This window comes from Mastomys coucha, unplaced genomic scaffold (genome assembly GCF_008632895.1).
Source record: "Mastomys coucha isolate ucsf_1 unplaced genomic scaffold, UCSF_Mcou_1 pScaffold18, whole genome shotgun sequence".
NCBI lineage: Eukaryota > Metazoa > Chordata > Mammalia > Rodentia > Muridae > Mastomys > Mastomys coucha.
Window position 1 is genome coordinate 18,774,971 of NW_022196900.1, and position 23,393 is coordinate 18,798,363.

Below are 23,393 nucleotides of genomic sequence, written 5' to 3' on the forward strand. Positions count from 1 at the left end.
CAAGCCTTGACACAGACTGTTATTTTCTGAATAAGATGATACAGGTGCAAGAGAAACTGAGTGCCAGGAGCAAGGGTGGCCAACCCCCAGCCCCTGGTTTCCAACTATCTTTTTTTTAAAAGTCCAATAAAAAGCATTTAGAATTTCCAAGGGGAAAATGCTCTTCTTATTAGTTAACAAGTGTGAACTGAGCCCAAACACCTGTGTTTTCCTTTTCCTGTTGCTAAGTGATCTATGAACATCCTTAGACCAATAAACTATTGAAATTTATGCTGAGCATAATTAATTATATAATTTCAGCTTCTAGAATTTATTTCCATTTAAAATTGCCTCATCGTGCTGGGGGTATTTAAAAGGCTGAGAGGGACAAGGGGCGAGTAGGTAATTATACCCTTTATAGTCGAGTCTTCTGTGAATCATAACTTCCACAGTGTGAAGTCTCACAACCCATTATTATCAACTCTATCAAATACATTTGGAATTAGGCACTCGGGCATTCAGCTCCAGGTGCTGAGCTCCAAGTTGGTGTTCTAGGCTCTGGGGACATGATAGTGGCTGGGAACATGAAACCCTTTGCCTTCATGATGCTGATATTGTAGTGATATTGTAGTGCACTACTGTAGGGCACTTGTGCCTTAGTTTGCCCAGGTGGTTGATATTTTATGGTACACAATATGTGTTATAATCAAGCACATCATCAATTCCATGAAATACAGATATGACATTATATAGAAAAAGAAATGGAGGCACAGCAGTATGAAATAACTTGCCCCAAAATCCCACAGCCAGAAATAGCTAAGGCTTACTCATGAAAGGCACGGTTCCCGGGTATACACACTCACCCGTTGTAATTTATCCCCTCCCTCTTTAGATGTGGTGACTTGAAGGAGGTCATCACAGTTTCTGTCACGACTGCACAGTTGGCAAGGCCTGGAACTCTCCAGATTCCTGATTGCTTCCTTCACTGTAGAGAATGGGTTTGTTGAGGACTGTGCTGACTGACTCTCTGGGGAAGATGTTAGTTGGCCTTATGTCTGTAGACACTCCCCAAAGAGAAGGATACTGTGGTCAAACACTGCCTGCCCAAGGTGACAATATCTTCTTGGAGACAATGAAGATCTGTTAGGAAGATCTGTTTTACATGTCCCAGATTTCAGAGGAACAATCTATTCACTCCGTATACACTAACGTACACAATAAAATAGGATATACCTTATTTCAGAAAGTTGATGATGGTCTAATTTTCCTGACCCTATCTTCTCTGGAGTTGAGATGTGTCTTATAAACTTGTTCTTTTATAATTGCTGTGAGTCAGAAAGTATTGGTGCTAGTGTGGCTGCCTGATGATTTGCACTTGACCACAGCTGTTTATGTACATCTGTCCCTTGCTCCCAGTGCTGGCGGAAGTCCGGAACCTCACATATGTTAGGCAGGTGCTGTTCCACTGAGCTGCCTTCCAGCTCCTGCTCATATTTCAGTTGAATTATAAGCACTGTTGGCACTGCATTTGCTGGGTTGTTTTTTGATTGTGGTATTTTCCTGGTTCTTGTCTGTTGACATCCGCTGCTAAGATCATTTTTCAGAATGAAATGCCAGTGGCGGCATATGAGAGAGAGAGAGAGAGAGAGAGAGAGAGAGAGAGAGAGAGAGAGAGAGAGAGAGAGAGAGAGAGGAGAGAGGAGAGAGAGAAAGCAAGAGAGAGAGACATGAGAGAGAGCAAGAGAGAAAAAGCAAGAGGGAGAGGGAGAGAAAGAGAGAGAAAGGAGGTAGGTAGGAGTACAAGCACATACAGCACTGTGGTCATGCTAAAACTGTTGCCTTCATCCTGAAGAATGATCCTTATCTTTCTATTGCCCCTATCTGAAACTAACCCCAAAGGCTAATTCACATTCTATGGTCAGCAGTCATTTTGTGGATAGACTCTGATAGGCATCTATTTATAAGGTTCAGTTAGCTCCCCATATTGCTACCATGTCTGTCTTGAAATATGACAAAATTTACCCAAAGGTTAGATACCTTTAAAACTCAATTTAGACCTGAGTCCCAGATTTGTAAATTAAATATTATGCACAAAGGCATATCTGGAACAAGCCTACTTCCCTAAGCACGTTATGTAGTTGAGGCTGGTTGCATACTCAGGATCTTTCTTGATGCATGCAGAATAGCAAGATAGTCTTTGTATTTACATCTCAGATTTAGTAAGTTCAAAGATGTTCATTTCCTTACATCTTACTCTCCTAGAAAAGGATTTCACTATTGAAAGGCCTGGCAGCCTTCTTTTGGCATCATCTTTCTTGTTGATATGTGTGGACAACTTTAGAGCTGGTAGTGTTTTGAATATACTAATACAGTGACATAGAATAAACAAGAGCCAAAGTTTTAGAAGCTGAGGCTAATACATATATAACATGTGTGTGTGTGTGTGTGTGTGTGTGTGTGTGTGTGTGTGGGTACATATGTTGTGGATGGGCCTGGTGCTGTTTGTATTTTGAGGTTAATTCCACTCTCCTGGGAGAGGCTGGGGACAAGGAGTGAAGTGACTTCTTGTGAACCAATCCCCTAATGAATAAAAGAGCCCCTCACTGGCCAAGGAGGTGGGATTTCCAGGTTAGATGAAGGAAGAGAGGAAGCAGAAGAGAGGTCTTTTCTGGACAGGGATAGCATGAGGACAAGATGTAATTACTAATTTCTCCCTGCCACACACACTCCAGCGGAGTCTGCATGACATATCCAAAAGCTTGGCTACAGTCCTGAGGCAAAAAGTTTCAAGGAAACTGGTCTCCTGGAGGTCCTTGGTGTCCCCTAACACAGATGTCGTCCAGATTTGTCCTTGCAATAGTCGATGGAGGGTTTTTGCGTGCTTTCTTTCAGTATTGCTCTATTATAGGTATAGAAGTGCCCCCAAAGAATGATTTGACAAATAGCCAAGTTAGGTTGGATGTTGTTTCCTGGCCTCCACCAGTGTTCCAATATCCTAGTCAATGCTGAGCCGACCCTCAGCTTGGAATTTTGTAAAGAATGTTACTTATTCAGACAAATTGCCTCCAGAGTTGAAAGTGAGATAGTAAAAGAAATCAGGCATTGAAGTTTACTGGATAAGAGTTAATAAAATCCCAGGGCAAGTTCAACAAAGTAAACTCAGAATTCTCATTACAGTCATGTATGGCAGACTACATTACTTAATAGAAGAAAGTTGGTGGGCTCCTCTGGTAAATGGAGGTTCCCCACAAATACTTAGAATAACAGCTGAGTCATTCCCATTTACAGGAATTTACAATGGTCTAGGAAGGAACTAGAGTATCTAGGAAGAAAGTGGGTTGTGGTCTAGGAAGAAACTAGAGTACTTTAGATAAGGCTGACTTTCTTTCAGTTGTTGTAACCACAGCCTAGTTCCTGCCAATTCTCATGTACATAAGTTTCTATAAAATCATTTATTCATCAGATGACCTCAATGTACCTTGACTGTTGTATTGCCTTTTTCTTTTCTAATGACCATAAAAGCCTGATGCTTACTTTGAGAAATTACACTCAGATTCAGCACTGTGTTTGTGTCTGTTTGTCACTCGCTGACTCCTTGCCCACCTGAGTACTGGAACCCTGATTCTCCCTGGGTTGAGGGACCCCGACTGGGTCAGCCAGTGGCATCTCCCGGTTTCAATGGTGGATCCATCAGGATTTGCCACTGGAGGATTTAGATTTAACAAGGGTTACAAGATTAGGATTTTAGTTCTTGTGTCCAACGATTGAGTTGCCATCGTTTCTAAGCTAAGTCTGTGTGGCACTTTCCATCATGGGACAGTTTGACTGGGGTTCAAGAGAGAAAGCATGGTATGGTGGCAAAGCATGGGTTTGCCAGATGTGCACCACAAAGGCTGTGGGGGATTTAAAGCATGGGGCTGGCATGGTAGTGACCCACCAGTGGGAACTTAGAGAGCTGTGTGGAGACATTTTGGGAGTTCCAGGCCAGAGAGTCTCCAGGAGATAAAACAGGTTGATCATTGCCTGCTGGTGCATAGCCAGCCAGGCGACAGGCAGAGAATTGCTGGCGCAAGCACAGGATCATGCTGGTTCTTTTTATTATTTCCTGCAACATATATATATATGTATGTATGTATGTATATATATATATGTTCAGTTTCTATGACAATAATGAGATGCCCAAGGCTAAGTATCTTATTAAGAAAAGAGCTTTACTTATCTCACAGTTCAGAGCTTTTGCTGGATTCTGATGAAGACTCCATGGTGGTGGATAGCCTCACAATAACAAGAGCACATGTAGGAGGGAGGGATCCCAAGGCGAGATAGGAGGTCAGTTTTGAAGAAACGGATGCTGAGCTTCATGTTCACAGTGTCTACAAAATACAGCTGCTTGGGAGAAACAGGACCATTGCTTATGGTGAAGCTCAGAGGAGTAAATACATCCTGATGTTGTGTGGTTTGTGAGTTGAGTGTTCTCAGGCTGCCACCAATGAAGGGCAAACAGAACCTGTGAGAAGCCACATTTACTCAGGGTAAAGAGCAATTCTGATAGGAATGTGGCAGATCTGGTTCCTAGAAGAATCCACAATTCTAGATTCCATTCCAGGCATGGTACAAAGGTCCACACTATCTCCCCGGTCTGACATTTCTGACATCTTATCCACCTTCTTAGCACCCATTCCCTCCTCTTGCATCCTTCTTTTATCTGATTTGAAGTAACTGTTTCTTTCTTTTTTTTCCCCTCAAGGGACTTAACTTTAAAGTTAAAAATTGGAGATTTACTATGGCACATGGATTTGCCTTTTACAGACTCCTGGGAGAAGCAGGTGCTGACCATAAGGAAATGGATACTCATGCCTTTGGAACTTTGGAAAACATTTGTTCAAATGGTATTATATGGATAATCTTCTCATAAAAGCTGTATGCACCAATGGTCAACTAAAAGGAAACAATAGAAGCATATTGGGAAGGTCTAACTTTGCTCACCCTGCTGACAGATCCACCTGTACAACACTCTTGGTAATGCTTTATCCTCTGATTTTAGAAGTTCTTGTTGTTGTTCCTCTTCTTTTCTTCTTCTTTTCTTCTTTCTTCTTTCTTCCTCTTCTTCTTCTTCTTCTTCTTCTTCTTCTTCTTCTTCTTCTTCTTCTTCTTCTTCTTCTTCTTCTTCTTCTTCTTCTTCTTTTCTTCTCCTCCTCCTCCTTTGTCTCCTCCTCCTCCTCCTCCTCCTCTTCCTCCTCCTCCTCCTTCTTCACCTTTATTTACTTGTGGTGGTGGTGGTGGTAGTGGTGTGTCTATCAGAGGACAAATTGTGAGAGTCAGTTCTCTCCTACCAGTTGAGTTTTGAGTTGAACTCAGGTGGTCAGGCTTTGTGACAAATGCTTTTACTTGCTGAGCCATCTCATCAGCCCTATTTGGGAACTTTTTACTGAAAAGACAGAACCTAGGTGGATGACCTTCTCAGTCCCTGCCAATGATCTAGACCAGGATCCAATAATCATAGAATATGTATTTTCCCTGTTGCATTAATAACAATGAATATGATAAACAGTCACCAAAGCCTATCTGGGTCCTTTCAGTTGCTAAGCCTTGTAAAGGGAGATGGAGTGGCCTTGCTGGTTAATAAAATAAATCTCAATCTTTGTATTCTTATTACCCAGATGAGCTTGACTCCAAATTTGTGCTGACCTAGAATAAATGTTAAAGTGGTTAAAGAGACAAGTTGACCAAGCACACCTTCATAGAGTCAAAGTGGGTTTTAAGGAGACCTTGGATCAGTGTGAATCTGTCACAGGTAATTGTCCAGAGCTACAGAGTCACAGGAGTGAGGCTTTGGAGCAGGGGCAATGTGATTAGAAAAGCAAGCACCAGTAAGGACTTAGATAGTTTTGAGGTATGGTAATTTACTATGGAAAGAAAAGTTGAATGTCAGCTGTTGCTGAATTAGACTAGGAATGAGTGAGACCTTTGGCACACTGACTGTGCACCAGCTGATAGTGGGTTAATGGGCACATGGAGCTCTTCTCCCGGGCATCTCTGTGAGGCTGCTCAGGTCAGTGCCCCTGATGAGGAGTCATGCTCCACAGAATATCTCCTGAGAAATGTGTGAAGAGCTGTTTTTACACCAAACTACTTGGTATAATCTGTATAATTTTCACTTCTGTGGCATTTCTCTCATGATATACAGTTCATATTGGTGTATACTCACAGTACACAGTGATGGCTTCCATATATGTCATATACTTTGCATTTAGGACCCATGTTCCTGTTCCTGCCCTCTGCAGCTCTAATCCATTCCCTCATAAAGCCTTCTCCCACTTTCTTGTTCCATACCCACCCATTTATGAATCATGTATCTCCATAAAGTCCAGGATCCACAAACGAGGACAAACATGTGCTGTCTGTCTTTCTTAGTTTGACTCATTTCACTTAACAGAATAATCTCTAGTTGCATCCCTTTTCCTGCAAAGGATATCATTTTGGTTTTTTTTTTTCTTATGGCTGAATAAAATTCCACTGTGCACACACACCAGTATTCTCTTTATCTATTCATTTGTTGATAGATGTCTTAGTTATTTTTCTACCACAGTGACCAAGGCAACTTAGAGAGGACAGAGTTTATTTGGAGCTTACCATTTCAGATGGTTAGAGTCTGTGACCATGATGTCAGGAAACCTGACAACAGCCATGCAGGCATGGTGCTGGAGCAGGAGCTGAGAGCTTACTCATTGACACAACAACCACAAGGCAGAGGGAGAGTCAGAGAGAAGGAGGGAGGGAGGGACAGATAGAGGGAGAGAGGAACTCCTCCAATGAGTCCACACTTCCTCCAACACCACCATATTTCCTAACCCTTCCCAAACAGTTCCACCACCTGGGAACCAAGCATTCAAACATATGAACCTACGGGGCCATTCCCACTCAAACCCGTACCATCTAGGCTGATTGCATTGTTTTACTGTTGTGAAGAGTGTTACAAACACATAACTAGGGGTGGCTCTGTGGTGTCTTGACTAGGAGTCCTTCAGATGTTTACCCAGGAGTGTTAGAACTGTGTCATTTCTCTAGACTCTCTTATCTGCCTAAACTCATAATCTGTTAATGACTCATAAGAGATAGTATTCAGTCACTTAAACGTTAATTAACTTTCTCACACCTTATCATTCTGTGGTTAAACATTGTCAACTTTATGAAAAGCACTACATACTACTGGGAATTTTTTAATTCCCTGGGTTTCTATAGGGTGACTTTTTTATTATACTTTGTAGTGGAGGCTGTTGAAGACTACTAGAGTGGGGGAGAGAAGAAGGGAGGAAGCAGGGAGGGAGATAAGGAGAAAGACTACCAGAAAAAGAAAGTTAATATGCTCAAGATATTATCATATGGCTAAAGATGAAAGCATGATGGTCTACACAATCCTTTCATCATAGCTCATGAACCTTGTTTTGGGTAAGTGCCACCCTAAACATTGCATGTATTCTAGCTTATTTAATACTTTTTGGAGATATCCCTAAGAGCCTGACTTACAGATGAGAAAACTGATCTCCATGGAGGCCCCCAGCTTGGCAGTGGTGGAATCCAGTTTCAGAGTATGTGGTGCTTCCATAGTTGCACATGACCTCTATGGCAAAGGTTTAAAGCTAGACAGTGACTAGTTGCCAGCTAAATGAATAGAGACAGAATGAGTCACAGCATGGAGCAGATTCCATCAAGACTGGTGCTGCCATTTATTGTGTTTGACTTTGTATTGGGTATAATTCTCACACTCATAATGTGGTCTGTGTAGGAGCAGTTTATAGACATGTAAGTGTCTGTCTAGAAACCATGCAGTGAGTGAGTTGTTATGACATCATTACTATGAACTAGAGCAGTTGTTCTTGACCAATGGGTCATGACCCCCTTGGGGGGTTGAATAACCCTTTCATGGGAGTTAAATATCAGATAGTCTACATATCAGATATTTACATAGAGATTCATAACAGTACCAACAAAAATAATTTTGCAGTGGGGGGTCAGCACAACATGAGGAACTGCATTAAAGGTTCGCAGCATTAGGAAGGTTGAGAAGCACTGAGCTAGAGAATAGAGTCTTTCTACAGGGCTAGGTATAGATAGTAGAATATATTAAATCTGAGCACATCATCTTCACTCTCCATTTCTGTCTGCCCCCCACCCCCCAGGAAGAAGTAGAAATGGATTGCTGATCATCCATGACATCCTATGGGAGATCATGTATGTGGTCACATGACCAACATTTACAAGGCTCTACTAAGTAAGTACATGATAATGTCTTAGGTACTAGGCATACACAGATGGAAAGACATAGCTTCAGTTTTTGTTCCTGTCACTCTTGATTTCTCCTTCCCATGTTGGATCTGATTGTGTGTGTGTGTGTGTGTGTGTGTGTGTGTGTGTGTGTGTGTGTGTGTTTATGTGCACCATTTGTATATAGGTGCTTGAGGAGGAGGTGAGAGGGCATTGGATTCCCAGGAACTGGAGTTACAGGCAGTTGTAAGCTGACTGATGTGTGTTCTGGGACTGGAACCCAGGTCTCCTGCAAGAACACTAAGTACTCTTAACTACTAAACCATTTCCAGTCCCTCCCTGCCCCAAGTTCAGGAGAATGATGTTTATCTCAGAACCACCTGGACTTCCAATACATCCCATTCTTGTTCCCATAAGCTGTGTCAGTGACTGGTTCACTAAAATGAGCACAGTAGACAAGATCTGAAAATTTGTGATCCTTACTTTTATTAAGCAGGGAGTGTGGCTGGTATAATTTCAAACAAACAGTATGAAACTGTTGTAAGTGCTCAACTATATTCCACCCCTTTAACCCCTAGTTTCAACTTAGGTACCCCACATCTAGGGAACTAACTCAGAGTCCTGGAAAAACATTAGGAAATCATTGAATTACTTCCTATCTTCTTTCTCTTGAGTAAGGAAACATGGATCAGAGTAATGCATGGTTAAGGTTATTTTGTCTACTTGACACAAGTTAGAATCAACTTGGAAGGGGGAATAATTCATCCAGTGGAGATTTCTTTCATCATTTTGGCCTATAAGCAAGTCTTTGGAGATTTTTTGATTAATGATTGATGTTGAAGGCTCTGTGATGCCACTCTTGGGAAGGCACTTCTGGGTTGTATGAATAAGCAAACTGAGGAGGCCATAGGGAGCAAGCCAGTAAGCAGCACTCCTCCATGGTCTCTGCTTTAGTTCCTGCCTTCCTGTTCCTGCTTGATCTTGAGATCCTGCCTTGATTTCCCTCAATGATGGACTGAGGTTTGTTAAGCCAAATAAACCCTTTCTTTCTTAACTTGCTTTGGTCTTGGTAAGTTTTTTCTTCTCAATGCTTTTTAATTTAAAAAACGGGGGGGTGTGTTCATACAGTATATTTTGTCATGTTCTTCCCTCCCCCTGTTCCTCCCTCTCCCTATTCTTTCCTTTCCCCATTCATCCCAGGGCCTCCCATTTCCTTTTTTTTCTCTCTATATTTTTTCTTTCTCTCTTTAAAACAAATACACAAACAACCCTCCAAAACTCCACAAGAAACACACACGACACCACCACCCCCCCAACCCACAAAGAATGGTAATCAAAATAGCAATCAAACAATCAATAAGACAAAACAAAACAAAAAGCAAAGCCAAAACAAAGCAAAATGATACAAAAAAAAGTCTACAGAAATACCATCGGGTTAATTTCTTGTTGATCAACTAGTCCAGAGCATGGGGCCTGCCTTGAAATGTGGTTAAAAAAATGCCCCTTAATGGAAACTGATTTTTTTCCCTTGCCAATGGGTATACATTGCAGATAGTGTCTCAGTGATTGCAGCCTGTGCCCCCTCTTAGTGCTGGGACCTCGTCTGGCTTGAACATGTGCAGGTCTTATGTGTCCTGCTACGGGGTCTGAAGGTTTGTAGTAGATGTACCAGTCAGTCCTATTCTGTCTGGTCTGTTTCCTTGGAGCCATCCATCTTCCACATAGATCCCTGGGGAAGGGTTTGATGAGGACATCCCATTTAGGACTGTGTGCTCCAAAGTTGCCTTGGTGTTTTATTACACAGCAGAGAGCAAACTGGGACAAATCGTACCTCCCAGGCTGTGGGTAAAGTTCAATAGCAAGAGGCCTTGGGCTTGATGCTTGGACCTTGGGGTGGTTTGAATATGTTTGGCCTGGGGAGTGGCACTATTAGGAGGTATGGCTTTGTTGGAGTAGGTGTGGACCTATTGGAGGAAGTGTGTCCCTGTAGGATGGAGTTTGAGACCCTCCTTTTAGCCAGTGAGACAGTCTCCTCCTGCTGTCTTTGGATGAAGATGTACAACTTCCAGCTCCTTCCCCAGCACCATGCGTGTCTGCATACCACCATGCTTGTACATATCACGATAGTGGACTGAACCTTGGAAGCCAGCCCCAGTGAAATGTTGTCCTTCGTAAGAGTTGCCTTGGTGATGGAATCCCTAGTGAAGACAGACCCCAAATAAAACAAAACAGGCCAAACCAAAGCACCACCCCCCCAACAGTGGCATACCTAAGGATAGCCAAGTTCTTTGATCGTGTGGACAACTGTGTCTTTGCCTATCTCAGGAAAACCTTGGTGACCCCCTGTTACTTAGCTTCAAATGGGCTCTGTTGTGAAGGTCACAAAAAAAACTCACCCAAGGAACATGCCCAGAGCAAGGTTGACTAAAAAGAATGGAAGTAACACAGTTCCTGCTACTGCAAGGGTGTCGAGCAAGGTCTTGTAATGCTACATTCTTCCCACAGAACATCAGGCAAGAGACCAACAGGAAACAGTCCACGGGGCAATGCTGAAAAGTAAGACACAAAGCATTTGCTGCTGCTTTAGAAAATGTCACAGGCATATTTGGGTGGCAGTTTACATTAGCTCTTGAATCTTCTGTTTCAGTGTTTCAACATCAGCTCCGTGAAATTCAAAAAGCTGTTTCAAATACACAAAGGCACAAAAATATTTGTTGATTTAAATATCAAAGTGTCAAGGAGTTTCATGTCTTATTGCAAAATTGTTCCCCGTTTCCATAATTTTTAAGACATTTCAAGTATAAATACACATTAAACAGATTAAATTTGTGACCTTTATTACTTGTCGTGAGATCAGGTGCACTTAGGTGGTATGGCCATATACAAAGTGCTACTCTTTCAAATGGGTGATATGAATATTTCTCCAGGTCTCTATAATTCTTCTTAATGTATGACTGAAAACATACAACAGTGCTGGAGAGGAGGAAGCCCAGTCCTTGAAATTAGAGCTTATTATATGTTCATCAAGGACAAGTACAATTATAACCACAATTTTCCAAAACTCAAAATCTTTTTGTGACTTCTACCCAGATTCTAACAAGCGCATGTTTTGCACATTTTTCACAACCCCAATTCAGGGTACACTTTATATTTTAATTGTGGTATATTTTAATAGTGCATGAAATAATGGACTCTCTCTTTTTGAGACAGGTTTTAGGTAGTCATGTCTGACTGTAAAGTGCGGGATTCCCCTGCCTCCAACCACGAAGTGCGAGAATTACAGGCATATGTCAAATATGCCCCATGTGAATGTCTTTTAAATAGCTCTCTTACATTTAGTTGGGAGATAGCTCAGCTGAAGTGCTTGGTACACAAGCATGAATGATTAAATTTGATTCCCTAGGACTCAACTAAGAAAGCGAGACGGGTTGGACTTTGTGTGATGGCAGTCCTAGAGCTGGGGGGTAGAGATGGGTGGATCCCTGGGTATTGATGGACAGCCAGTCTAGATTACTTGGTGATTCCAAGCCAATGAGAGACCTCAAACCACTGAGCTGGATGATTCCCGAGGAATCATGCTGAAGTTGTTCTCTGGCTTCCGTGAATACCCACATACACTCACATGGACAAACACAAGTAAGTGCATCACACTTCCCTTTCGAACCACTATCGTGCCATCCTAAGTGTATTAGTTGTTCCCGTCAAGGGAAGAATGTAAGTAAATTGAGACCAGGATCAGACAAAGACATGAGCTTCTGGGAAGCAGGCTCTGAAGCCAGGAAATGAGTTAGGACTTTGATGTAGGGGCTGGGAAATTCCAGAACAAAGCTCTGTGCTCAGTGTGCTGGGTAGAAGTGACTGTGCCCACACCTTGCGTTTCTGCTCCATCACTCAGCGTCCGCCATTTTGTTAACTCCTTGAATATAAATCCCGGGTGTGAATCATTTCCATCTTGGTCTCATTTCACTCACCTTCTTGAACTTTGGTCCACTTCTGAGACAGCACAGTATCCTTTTGAGTCTTGAGAATGGAGTGACCTATGTGTGGGAGCAGAATTTCATAATAGATCTGAGTTGCCGGCATGTATCATTCATCTTCCTATAAATAATTCCCTTGGCTTCTGGCTGGGGGAGGAAGGTAGCAGAAGGAATCTGCCAATGGGTCTCCTTTTCAAGGCTGGGAGCATTTCAGTTTGCAAAATGTTTGCCTAGCATACACAAAGTTCTAGGTTTGATCCCCAGCACCTCATAACCTAGCTGTGGAGGTGTGCACCTGTAAGCCCAGAATTCAGGAGGTAAAGAAGTTGGGAAGATCAGAACTTCAAGCTCATCATGACCTTCACAGAGAAGGTCAGCCTAGGCTACACTAGACCTTGTTCTTCATAATGCTCTGGGGCATGAAGGGAGTGTCACAATCAGGAATGCAGGGTGAGCAAGGTTTTAGATTCCACTTTAGTCTCTGTTTACCCATCGAGCTAGAAGGGCAAGAATCACTATACATGAACAGTGGCTCCCACTTAACTTTCTTTTGGACATTATATCTAAGGTCCTCCTAAGTCTTTATCTTTTCTTTTGCTACATGGGAGCCCGATACAATGGGAGGTAAGAGTGAGACCATCTGAGGAAAAGAGCATCCACAGACAAGAGATGGTGTCTGCCTTCATGACCACCACTATGTAATTAATTTTAGATGGTCCTCTGGACTCCCAGGGCTCCAGTAGAAGATATTTCTCTTATCTCTTTGGAGACATCCTCAGTGGATCATGTTGCGCCTGCTTATGTCAGCCTACTTCCTACTTCAAAGGACAGGGAATACTCAAAAAGAGAGGTAGGGGGGCCCTCTAGAGAGAATTCTCTTCCTGGGAGAAGCTGTGTCTCATAGTGGGGTGGTACAAGTTATAGGGTATAAGAACTGGGGCCTAGCTCTCAAGAGGGGTGGTTGGCATGATTGTGGGGTTGTGAGATTCCCACTCTACAGCTACCAAGAATAGCCAGGCACAATAAGAACCACGGCTACTGTGGAGTCTGACATCTTTCTAGAGAAACATTGAATCTACCACAGGGGACTGTCACCCACTGTATCACATGAGATAGAACTTCAAAAATAACTTCAAAGTAAACATCTCAGAGAATTATTGTGAGGGAATCATATTGTATAACCATACCCAGACACCATGACCTCCTTCTTACATCGTTACCCCATCTATGCTCAATAGCAACTTCAGTTCTGAGTTCTTCACAATGAATTGCCTTTGCATATTTTTGAACTTTACAAGTAGAATTCAAAGGACTCTCTTTTATGTCTGACTTCCTTTGCTCGGTACCATGCCCATGGTAGGTTGAACAGCAGTCTGTATGTGTTCCAGTATTCCTTTGGCTGAGTATAACATAATCTGTCCACTTGGGCTATGGGGAATGATGCTGCTGGGAACAATCTGTCTACGTATTTGCGGGGGTTGGGGGGGAGACAGGAATTCATTCTTGTTGCATACCTAAAAATGGCATTATGAGATTAGACTTTAATAGAAGTCCCTTGTCTTTCTATTTCTGTACCTTCTTCCCTAGAAGGGATCTCATACCACCCAGGCTCATCTTCACCACAAAATATACCCAGGAGGACTGTGAATTGCTCTAGGCACAACTACACTCAGGCTATGACATGCCAGGGACTAATGCAGGGCTAGCTAGCTAGGCAAGCTTTCTACCAATTGAACTGTATCTGTAACCCCAGAAACTAACTGTCCCTGCAAAGGATGAACATTCTAGTTGCTCCACATCCTGACAACACTTGTTATCACCAGTCTTTGCATGTCAGCCATTCTGGTGGCTTTAAGTGACATTCCCATTGCTGCCTTTAATGTGGACTATAGCAATAATCGCATAATTTTCTCTGTATCCAGTTTTGTGCCTTTTATGCCCCTCTGCTGCCATGAATCCCAAAGCCACAAATGTACTTCTGAGATACTTTTCAAGTGTCTTCAGTGTTTTCTTCCTCATCATAGAATCCAGTCTTCTACTGATGTCTCAGTTTTGCCTCCTCCACCTCACCACCATTCCTCACATGAACTCTGAACTCTAGGGACTCAGAAGGAATTCACTTGCTTACTTAAGACACAGAAGTTAAGGACCTCTCATCTGAAGCACTTGGCTACAAGTATTTCAGATCTTGAAATATTTGAAAATAAATAAAGAGGTATCTTGGGAATGAGACTCAAATCTAGCTTGGAATTTGCTTGTGTTCACATCTATACATTTGCTTGTGTTATCATCTATACATAGTCTGATGTCTGCTCTAGTTTCCTTAATGGTGCTATGATAAAACACTCTTACCAAAGGCAACTTGGAGGAGGTTGGGGTTCATTTCACCTCACTACTTCCAGGTCACAACATGTCACTGAGGAGTCAGGCAGGAACTCAAGGCAAGAACCTGGAACCAGGAACCATGGAAGAATGATGCTTCTTGGCTCAATCTCTGTATCACTCCCAGGTTCATGCTTAGCTAGCTTTAAACAGCCAAGGACCACTGACTGGGGAATGGTGCCACCAGTAGTGGACTGCTTACTCACACATCAATACTCATCAAAACAGTCCCTCACAGGCATGCCCGCACAGACCAACCTGACTTAGGCAGGACCTCAGTTTGACTCAGCTGAGTCAAAGATGACTCTAGCCTATGTCAAGATGACAATTAAGGGTAACTGAGGCATGAGTTTTGTGCAATGCTTTCTAATTTTTTTCATAAGTCTGTGTACCTTGAAACATCACTCTTAAAGCATCATACTGGTACAAAGTATCTGATTTTGGAATATTTCTGACTTTGGATGTTTGGGTTAAGGATACTCATGTGGTTTTCTTTTAGCAGCTGTACTTAATGAGTATCTCCAGTGTGCTAGACCATTGTGAATAAAACAGACAAAATCCCTTAGGAGCTCACGTGCTAATAATAACTTCATGCTATTGTTGTATAACCATGGGGATGATTCCAGAGTCACACCCATGCTATGCTATAACTCTGCTTCTTCCCACCTAGTCCCATCCCTCCCTGATGACGGCCATCTCATGAAGCCTTCTGAGACATTTTCTTCACTGAATTATAGTGTTCTAAACTTTCCACTATGATGTAATTGATTTTGTCATCAGTCTGCCCATTAGCTCAAGAACAGAGACTATATTTTTCATCACGTTTTTAGTGATCAGTTTGGAACTCTCACATAAGTTAGCTTTTTATTAGGTCATTTTTGGTCATTGAAATATGAATTCAATACTGGGTAGTATTAAATTTCAGGAATTAAGTTCTCTCTTCTCTCTCTCTCTCTCTCTCTCTCTCTCTCTCTCTCTCTCTCTCTCTCTCTCTCTCTCTCTCTCTTTCTCTCCCTTCCTGATTATTAGTGGTAACTGTCAACCTGAAGGAATTTAGAATCTCTTGGAGACAGGCTTGTGAGCATGCCTGTGAGGATTATCTTGATTCCATCAACTGAGGTGGGAAGACCCATTCACTGGAGATGGCACCACTTGCTGGGTTCCTGGACTGTATAAGAAAGAGTCACAACCAGCATGCACTCGCCCACTCTTCTCTCATTCTGGGTGCAGATGGGGTGTGGCCAGCTGCTGTCGCTGTCTCAATCTCCCTACCATGATGGGCTATACCTTGAATTGTAAGCGGAAACGAATTGTTTCTCTCCTAAGTTGATTTTGTCAGGGTCCTTTATCGTGGCATCAGAGAAGAAACTAGACATCCTCCATCCTGCTTTCCTTCCTTCCTTAGTTTTCTTTGTTATGCTGGAGAACTGAACCCAGGGCCTTTATACATGGGAGGCAGGAGCTCTACTATCAAGCTGTATCCACAGCACCATCATCTTTCTTTGTCTAGTTGACCAAAGCCAGGCATTGCACTTGTGTATTCCTGTGTAGTGGGCTTTGCATCTGGGAACTTAGTAAGCAGACTAAATAAATGCGGGAAGAACACTGACCAAAGCTTATGCCACAAAGTGGCCTTGCTAGCGAGACCTGTGCAGTTGTCCTGGGATATTGCTGGGGATTAGGGATTGATGAAGTGATGCTCCGGAGTGCTTGCCTAGAACCCAGGCCTGTTGTCTCATAACCTTTAATCCTCTCTAGAGTCTCTATAACCACAGTGTAATATGAATGCTGTATAAGGGCTGTTATCCTGTATTGTTATAGAAATAACAATAAGAAAAGGAAATTAGTAAATTTTCAGTATAGTTTTTTTTTTTTGCATTTGCATATATTTCTGATCTACTGTTAGCACATGCAAGAATTTGGAATCCACGTCTATGTCAATTCAGCTATTAATGGCTTGTGAATTTTGACCAAAGTGTTTCCCTCCTTTTTGATCTGGTGCTGTGGCGCTGCGTCGTATCTCAAAGGCTTCGCTCAGTAGCATCGAGGTTACAGCTCTGTGACGCTGCGTCGTATCTCAAAGGCTTCGCTCAGTAGCATCGAGGTTACAGCTCTGTGGCGCTGCGTCGTATCTCAAAGGCTTCGCTCAGTAGCACTGAGGTTACAGCTCTCTTCATGCTGCCTTTATTCTAAAGTTTTCTGCACCCCCCCCCCCACCTCTCTGCTTTGAGATAGGGTCTCACTATGCATCCCAGGCTAGCCTTGAACTTGTAATTCTCCTTCCTCTGTCAACCAAGTGATAGAATTACACGTGCCACACCTAGCTAGGTCATTCATTCTTCATGCATTGCTGCTGCACATCAGAAATAACTGCAACCACAAAGAGAAGATTCTGTTTTTGAGGCCAATGGGAGGAGGGAGGCTTTGCAGGGCTAAAGAACTACCCAAACTCAACATTTTTAAAAACAAATTTTCACTATGGATGTTTTGAAACACACAACAATAGAATAATAAAGTGGCTCTTCCCTGATTCTCCTACCACATAGGTCTAACCAGAGGCAGTAGTTCTTTTGTGTGGAAGACATTCTGGCATTTACGTGGTATCTATTGCTGCTACTAGGAAAAAGCGAAGTGCTCGGAGACAGTGGTCTCTTCCTGACAAATGGACATCTGAGAGTCAAAATTAGACAAATGATGCATGCATAGGATAATTACAATGAGCCAGCATTAGCCAGTTGAAGTACAGTTTTGGTTGAGTGAACATTGTGTTTGGACCAGTTGCACGATTCAGACGGAGCTCATCAACTTCCCAGACATTTGCACTTAGAACAATAGCAACCCCCAAAGTGCTACCAACAGTACAAGCACAAACAAAACAGCACGAACCACAGCACCAACCAACACAAGACCTTCTTGGAGGATGACTGTAGAGATGTGTGTCATACAATTTCCTAATTTATAACAGCATGAATAAAAGGAGAATACATCCTCACTTTAAAAGATGGTGCAAATAGGATGGGAGGTAAGTTTAACCATCAACACGTTAAAAGCTGCCTCACCTGAGAGGAGGGGACAGCAAGAATTGCTGTTGATTCTATCTCAATCTTTCCTCTGAGCCCTCTCTACTTATCTCTCCAGAACCACTTACATGGGGAGCACAGATTTGAACCCTGTTGGCTTTCCTATGCCCCCAGCAGACCTTGGCAATGAAAGTAGTTCAATTAAAATCTTTGGAGTTGAGCTAATATATCCAGAAGGCACCTGACAGAGAGATGAACTCAAATTCAAGATAAGGGCAAAGAGCTGTAGCTGGCTCACGTCCCCACCACTTATCTTTATCGGATGGCATCTTTGTGAGAGACAACAACAAAACACTAATTTATTTTTATTTTCCTGAAGCTGCTTCCGTGTCCTACATTTTGAGCATCAGCAACACAAACTACAGCAAAAGTACCTTTCTTTTTCTGTGGTAGTAACCAGCTTTTTTCAGATAGTACTCATTTGGAGCTTGGTAGGATTGTCAAATTCGCTGTGGAGATGCAAAAGCAGATACACTGAGTTAGGTAAACAAGTGGGCATGCTCTGCTGTGAGTGAGTTTATGAACTGGTAGAGGGTCACCTTTAGCTCGAGTGTATGAATTCTTATTCTATGCCATCAGCTGATTCTGTTTAGTAGACACATGAAGCTGCCGCAGGGCCAGGTCCTCAATACAGTGTGGCTTACCACTGAGGGGGATGTGGTGTGATGTTGTCAGAGTTCATCTCAAGCCACATTGAAAATAGGAAATGGACCATGGCTACCAGAGATGAACTTCTACCCATCATTGGAACGAGGAATAGGTTTTTGTTCTTTGTGGTAAACTTAGCTTCCAGGGTTATTCTCTTCAATGGCATATTCCCATCCTTGAGTTTCCATTGGGAAAACATGTTCAGATGCCCAATGTTGGGTTTCTACAAACTTTGGCTTATTTCCATTCCCACTTTTACCCACCCAAGTGCAGAGGAAGTGTCTCTTAAGCCTAGATAATAGAGTAAGCTTCTGTCTATCCTCTCATTTTGGGGGGGTCCTCTGATTAAGGGGACAGCCATACTTTCCCCTCGGTCCCTGTAGACATTCTGGGAAAGTGAACCTACTTTCTCTTCCTTGGACAGGCGAATGGTCACCACCACTCTATCCTTACCTTTAGGCCTTGAGATTATGCAAAACAGCAGAGCCCTTTGAAAATCTGGGCAGGTCTGCTTTACCTGTGCAGCCCTAGATCTTTTCTCAGGCGGGTCATCTCAATGATGAGACTTCAAGAATCATTGTGCCCAGGGGTCCCAGCCATGAACTTCTATGAGTGCCACTTAGCATCATAAGCACTCATGATAAGGGTTTTATTTTGTTTATCTGCATGACTCCTTGTAAGAAAAGAATGAATGCCTGGTTGCGTGAGCCTTGCATGGCTCTGGGACAATCTGTGTTTCCTAACAAGAAAGTACAACAACAGATCTTTCCAGAGTCCACTAATGAGTATTTTGTTTCCCAGTTGCTTTTATTCCATATTCTTTAATGCAATAAATCTTGACCCAGAGCACAACTTGTTCCCAAGTCTTCTAATTTCTTGCAAATCAACAACCGTTTAACTGCTTCAACTCCCAGGACTGTGGATCTCCGAATATGATGTTGATGATTGATTGCTTTGGATTGGGGAATGGATGTGGCCACACTTCATGCTGAGTTGTTTTGTCTAAACACGCAAACTGGGAGTGTGCATCTAGGTTTACATACCAATGGCTGTGTAGCAAGAGGTGTGTGTGATAAGCATTCTCACTACTACTGAGCCTGCCTCAGTCCCTGAGTTTAAGGATGTCACTAAACAGAATCCTTTGGCACATGTGTGAAGATCACTGTTGGAAACGAAGTGCACACATCTGTGTCCTCTAACAAGAGAGGCCTTCAAAAGGCTTTTCTAGAGCACAATAATGGGCATTTTGTTTCCCAGTTGCTTTTATTCTATATTTTTTGATGCAGTAAATTTTAACTGAGTACAACTTGTTCCTGAGACTTCTCATTTCTCATAAATCAACAAATGAGATACTGCTGTAGCCCAACAATTGAAAATTCAGAGGAGATGAACAGGGCTGGGTAAAAAATGTAAAGAGTGGGAAACCCTCAGTAGTCAAGATAAAGGACATTTATAAATTCACTATAAATGAGGCAGGCGGATTTCTGAGCTCAAGGCCAGCATGGTCTACAGAGTGAGTTCCAAGACAGCCAATGCTATACAGAAAAACCCTGTCTCAGAAAAAAAAAAAAAGAAAAAAAAGAAAAGAAAAGAAAGAAAAAGAAAAATAACTGTTCAAAATCAGTACAAGGGCTGGAGAGATGGCTCAGTGGTTAAGAGCACTCACTGCTCTTCTGAAGGTCCTAAGTTCAATTCCCAGCAACCACATGGCAGCTCACAACTGTCTGATGCCCTCTTCTGCAGTGGAGATGTACACGCAGACAAAGTATGCATATGCACAAAATACATAAATAAATGAGTCTTAAAAATAAAGTAAAAAAAATGATCAAAATGTTGAACATTAAATAAAAGCATGGGTTGCAACACCAGAGGGTGATTCGGATCTACCTAATCCTTGATCTGGAGACTAGAAGCGAGAAGCGTAGAGGCCTCTCAGTTGCTCAGGCAACTGTCGGATCTGTGGTATGAGGACTTGCCAAACAGAGCTGAAAGCTGACTCATGCTGCTAACTTTCCTCCCATCTTGCTTAATTTTCAGACTTCACAATTCTCTGACAAGAGTATCGGCTGCTCTTGGGGCTGACCATCCGCTAAAGAACCTGAAGATCCTATGAGACTTTCAGCCCCATTAGGCAGAGCTCCTCTTTGTCTGCTGCTGTTGGTAGCAGGATGGAGTTTACTGTGACAGTAAGCAGGTAGTGACAACTTAGTGTGAGCAGAAGTTGTAGATAGTCTAAGAGTTTAAATGGCCTCTCTTATAATTTATTTTTAAAATTCTTTTTATTTATAACTTTGTAGGGAGAAAGACACAGCTATATTGTTAAATATCTCAGCAGGAACCCCATAACCTTCAAATCAACTAGAGTCATCATATTATAAGGTATGCATCAAGTCCAGTGCTTTGCACATTCTGTACATTTACTGAAAGATTTTAAGACAAAGTTCCAAAGATATGTGTGGTAGTGTTCATCTCACAAAGAAGGAAAATGAGGTGGCTGGAGAGATGGCTCAGCAGTTAAGAGCACTGGCTGCTCTTCCAGAGGTCCTGAGTTCAATTCCCAGCACTCACATGGCAGCTCTCAACAGTCTACAATTCCAGTTCCAGGGGACCAAATACTCCTATACAGACATACATGAAGGTAAAATGCTAAAGCGCATAAAATAATGATAAAATTGAACCTTAGAATGGCTTATTACATTCCTAAATCTCTCAGTAATAGCAAGGCCTAAACACTAGTTGCCTAATTCCTTGGACTGTGAGACAGTTGCTAGCTCTCTCTGGAGAGAAGGCCAAACATTATTTATTTTTGAAGTAGTTGAACACAAGTGTTTGGGAAGGATTCCTCAGACACATGCCCTTCCCCATTTCTTCTTGCTTTTTCTGATGCATCCGGCATCATTATCTCTTCCTGGCCTTGAGGCCACTGCATGGGACCCCTATTCCAGTCCTGTCCTCTTCCTAGCAAGTGATACAGGATGCTTTTTGTCTCTATATCTGATTTGCCTTATGGAAGATGCTTGTTGGAAATGACTTCCAGATGTCAACAGGAGCCCTACAGTTTGCAGACATCTGGACAAAAGCTTCTTCCTACTTAATGAGAGTCCAGCAAATAGTTTCTTCTGCTATGACTTAATTACGAATGAATGACTTGCTTATTAACACATACATGCCCATTTTCCATTGCTCTTACTAGTGATTCTACTTAATGCTTTGGGAAACTATTTTACTCTAAGGCAAGAGATGGAAGTTGCAATTAACTTTTGCTAGTTGGCTCAGGCATAAGCCATAAGGCCTAGACTTGCTTATTCTTTGTTTTGTCTCCTTTCCTATACTCTGTAGACATTTGCCTACCATGAAACCAAAATTATTAGTATAATGGAACCATTGTTCAATCTTACTTAGAGGCATAGGGTCCCTTAGTATCATCTGCATGTATGAGTACATGTATATATGTATGTCTGTATGTGTATGTACGTGTATGTATATATATATACATGTTCATTTTTTTTTAAAGAGCATTTATAAGCGTTAGTGGATTTTTAGGATGGTCCATAAATCAAATTTATGATCTATATATACACACATGTACATATGTATATTCAAAATATATGATGGTGTATACTTTAACTTTCTATGATCTTAGTTTCCTAGGCAACCATGATCTGAAAACATTACATATAAAGTTCCTGAAATAAATGAAAAGCCTGAAATTGCATGCCACTTTGAGAAGCATGATGACATCTCATGCTTAAGGAGTGGATGGTTTCTTCCATGCACCCATTAGGTATTTAGTTGTCTTATCATCAGACCAATGTGCTTATGTTCAAGTAACCCTTGTTTTTACTTAATAACCCCAAACTGTAAGAGTAATGACTGGTGGCCAAAGAGAAGCTATAAAAGACTTATTTTACATGAAAAGGTAAAAATTCTCTACTTACTAAGGAATGAAAACATTATCTAAGTTCCCAAGATCTATAGTAAGAATGAGTAGGGTAACCCCTCCATGTTATGATATATATAGAATTGTTGAGTCGTGTCTGTGGTTTTCAGCATCCGCTGGTGGTCTTGGAATGAATTCTTTTTGGATGAAGGGGGACTAGTATATGTACCATAGAGTACTACAATCATGGTATTCTGGTTACAGAAGCTAGGAAACGTCTTGGGTACTCCACCTACAAGATATCACAGGAGGGAACTTATTTACCAAAGCGAATCTTCCTGGAGCATGATGTTCCTTAGAATCTAAGGCTTAGATGCAAACACTAAGGAACAGAGCAGAAAGGAGCAGTAACCCAATGTATTATCTGGAGTTTGCTGTACAAGTATGTGTGTGTGTGTGTACACACACACTCACACACATGTGTGCACATGCATGTGCATACATGTTTGTACAGGTGTATATAGAGGTGAGAAGTCACCCCTCGTGTTCTATTTTTTTTTTTTTTTTGAGATAGCATCTCTCACATGGTGTGGAACCCTTAGGCTATCCTTGCTGAATCCTCAGGGATCCTCCTGCCTCTGTCTCTCCAGCACTGGTATTTAAACACACAAGGTTGCACCTGGCTTTTCATATGTGAATTTTGGGATTCAAATTCAGGTCTGTGTGCTTGTGTGACAAATTTTCTGACTGAGCCATCTCTTCACTCCATGACAGCCATTTCTTATATTGCATCCCTGCCAACCAACTTTCCTTCCCCTGATGTTCAGTTAATTATTATTATCATTTTTATTATTATTACTTATTCACTTTACATCCAATTTACTGTCCCCCTTACTGGTCACCACCTCCCACAATCTTCTCCCTGTCCTCTCCTCCCCTTGTCCTCTGAGCAGGTGGCCCCCCCCCCCCCGGGTATTCCTCTACCCCTGGCACATCAAGTCTCTGCGAGACTAGGTGCATCCTCTCCCACTGAGGCCCGACAAGGCAGCCCAGCTAGTAGAACATATCCCACAGAAAGGCAACAGCTTTGGGGACTGACCCTGCTCCAGTTGTTTGGGACCCACATGAAGACCAAGCTGAACATCTGTTACATATGTGTGGGGAGGCCTAAGTCTAGCCCAT

The 23,393-nt window shown here is 42.2% G+C and overlaps 1 protein-coding gene and 1 long non-coding RNA gene across 6 annotated transcripts in view; both read right to left on the reverse strand.

Moving 5' to 3' along the window:
- Positions 1-4,169: 4,169 nt before the first annotated feature.
- LOC116095334 lies at positions 4,170-5,118 on the reverse strand. Its single transcript, XR_004120556.1, has 2 exons — positions 4,966-5,118; positions 4,170-4,486 (listed from the first exon to the last, which is right to left on the reverse strand). It is a non-coding gene; the product is annotated as an uncharacterized LOC116095334 (long non-coding RNA).
- Positions 5,119-5,224: 106 nt separating this feature from the next.
- Positions 5,225-23,393, reverse strand: part of LOC116096064 (thioredoxin domain-containing protein 8-like) — a 33,139-nt gene continuing 14,970 nt past the window's right edge. For 3 of the 5 annotated variants that reach the window (XM_031377485.1, XM_031377488.1, XM_031377487.1), the window contains 3 exons: positions 12,216-12,281; positions 10,641-10,793; positions 9,675-9,973 (listed from right to left, as the gene is read on the reverse strand). In XM_031377485.1, coding sequence (XP_031233345.1) covers positions 9,923-9,973; positions 10,641-10,793; positions 12,216-12,281 — 270 coding nt within the window. In that variant the 3' untranslated portion in view covers positions 9,675-9,922. Of the gene's footprint in view, positions 5,274-9,674; positions 9,974-10,640; positions 10,925-12,215; positions 12,282-23,393 lie in introns of those variants that run through there. The other 2 variants (XM_031377486.1, XM_031377489.1) reach the window with 2 other exon arrangements.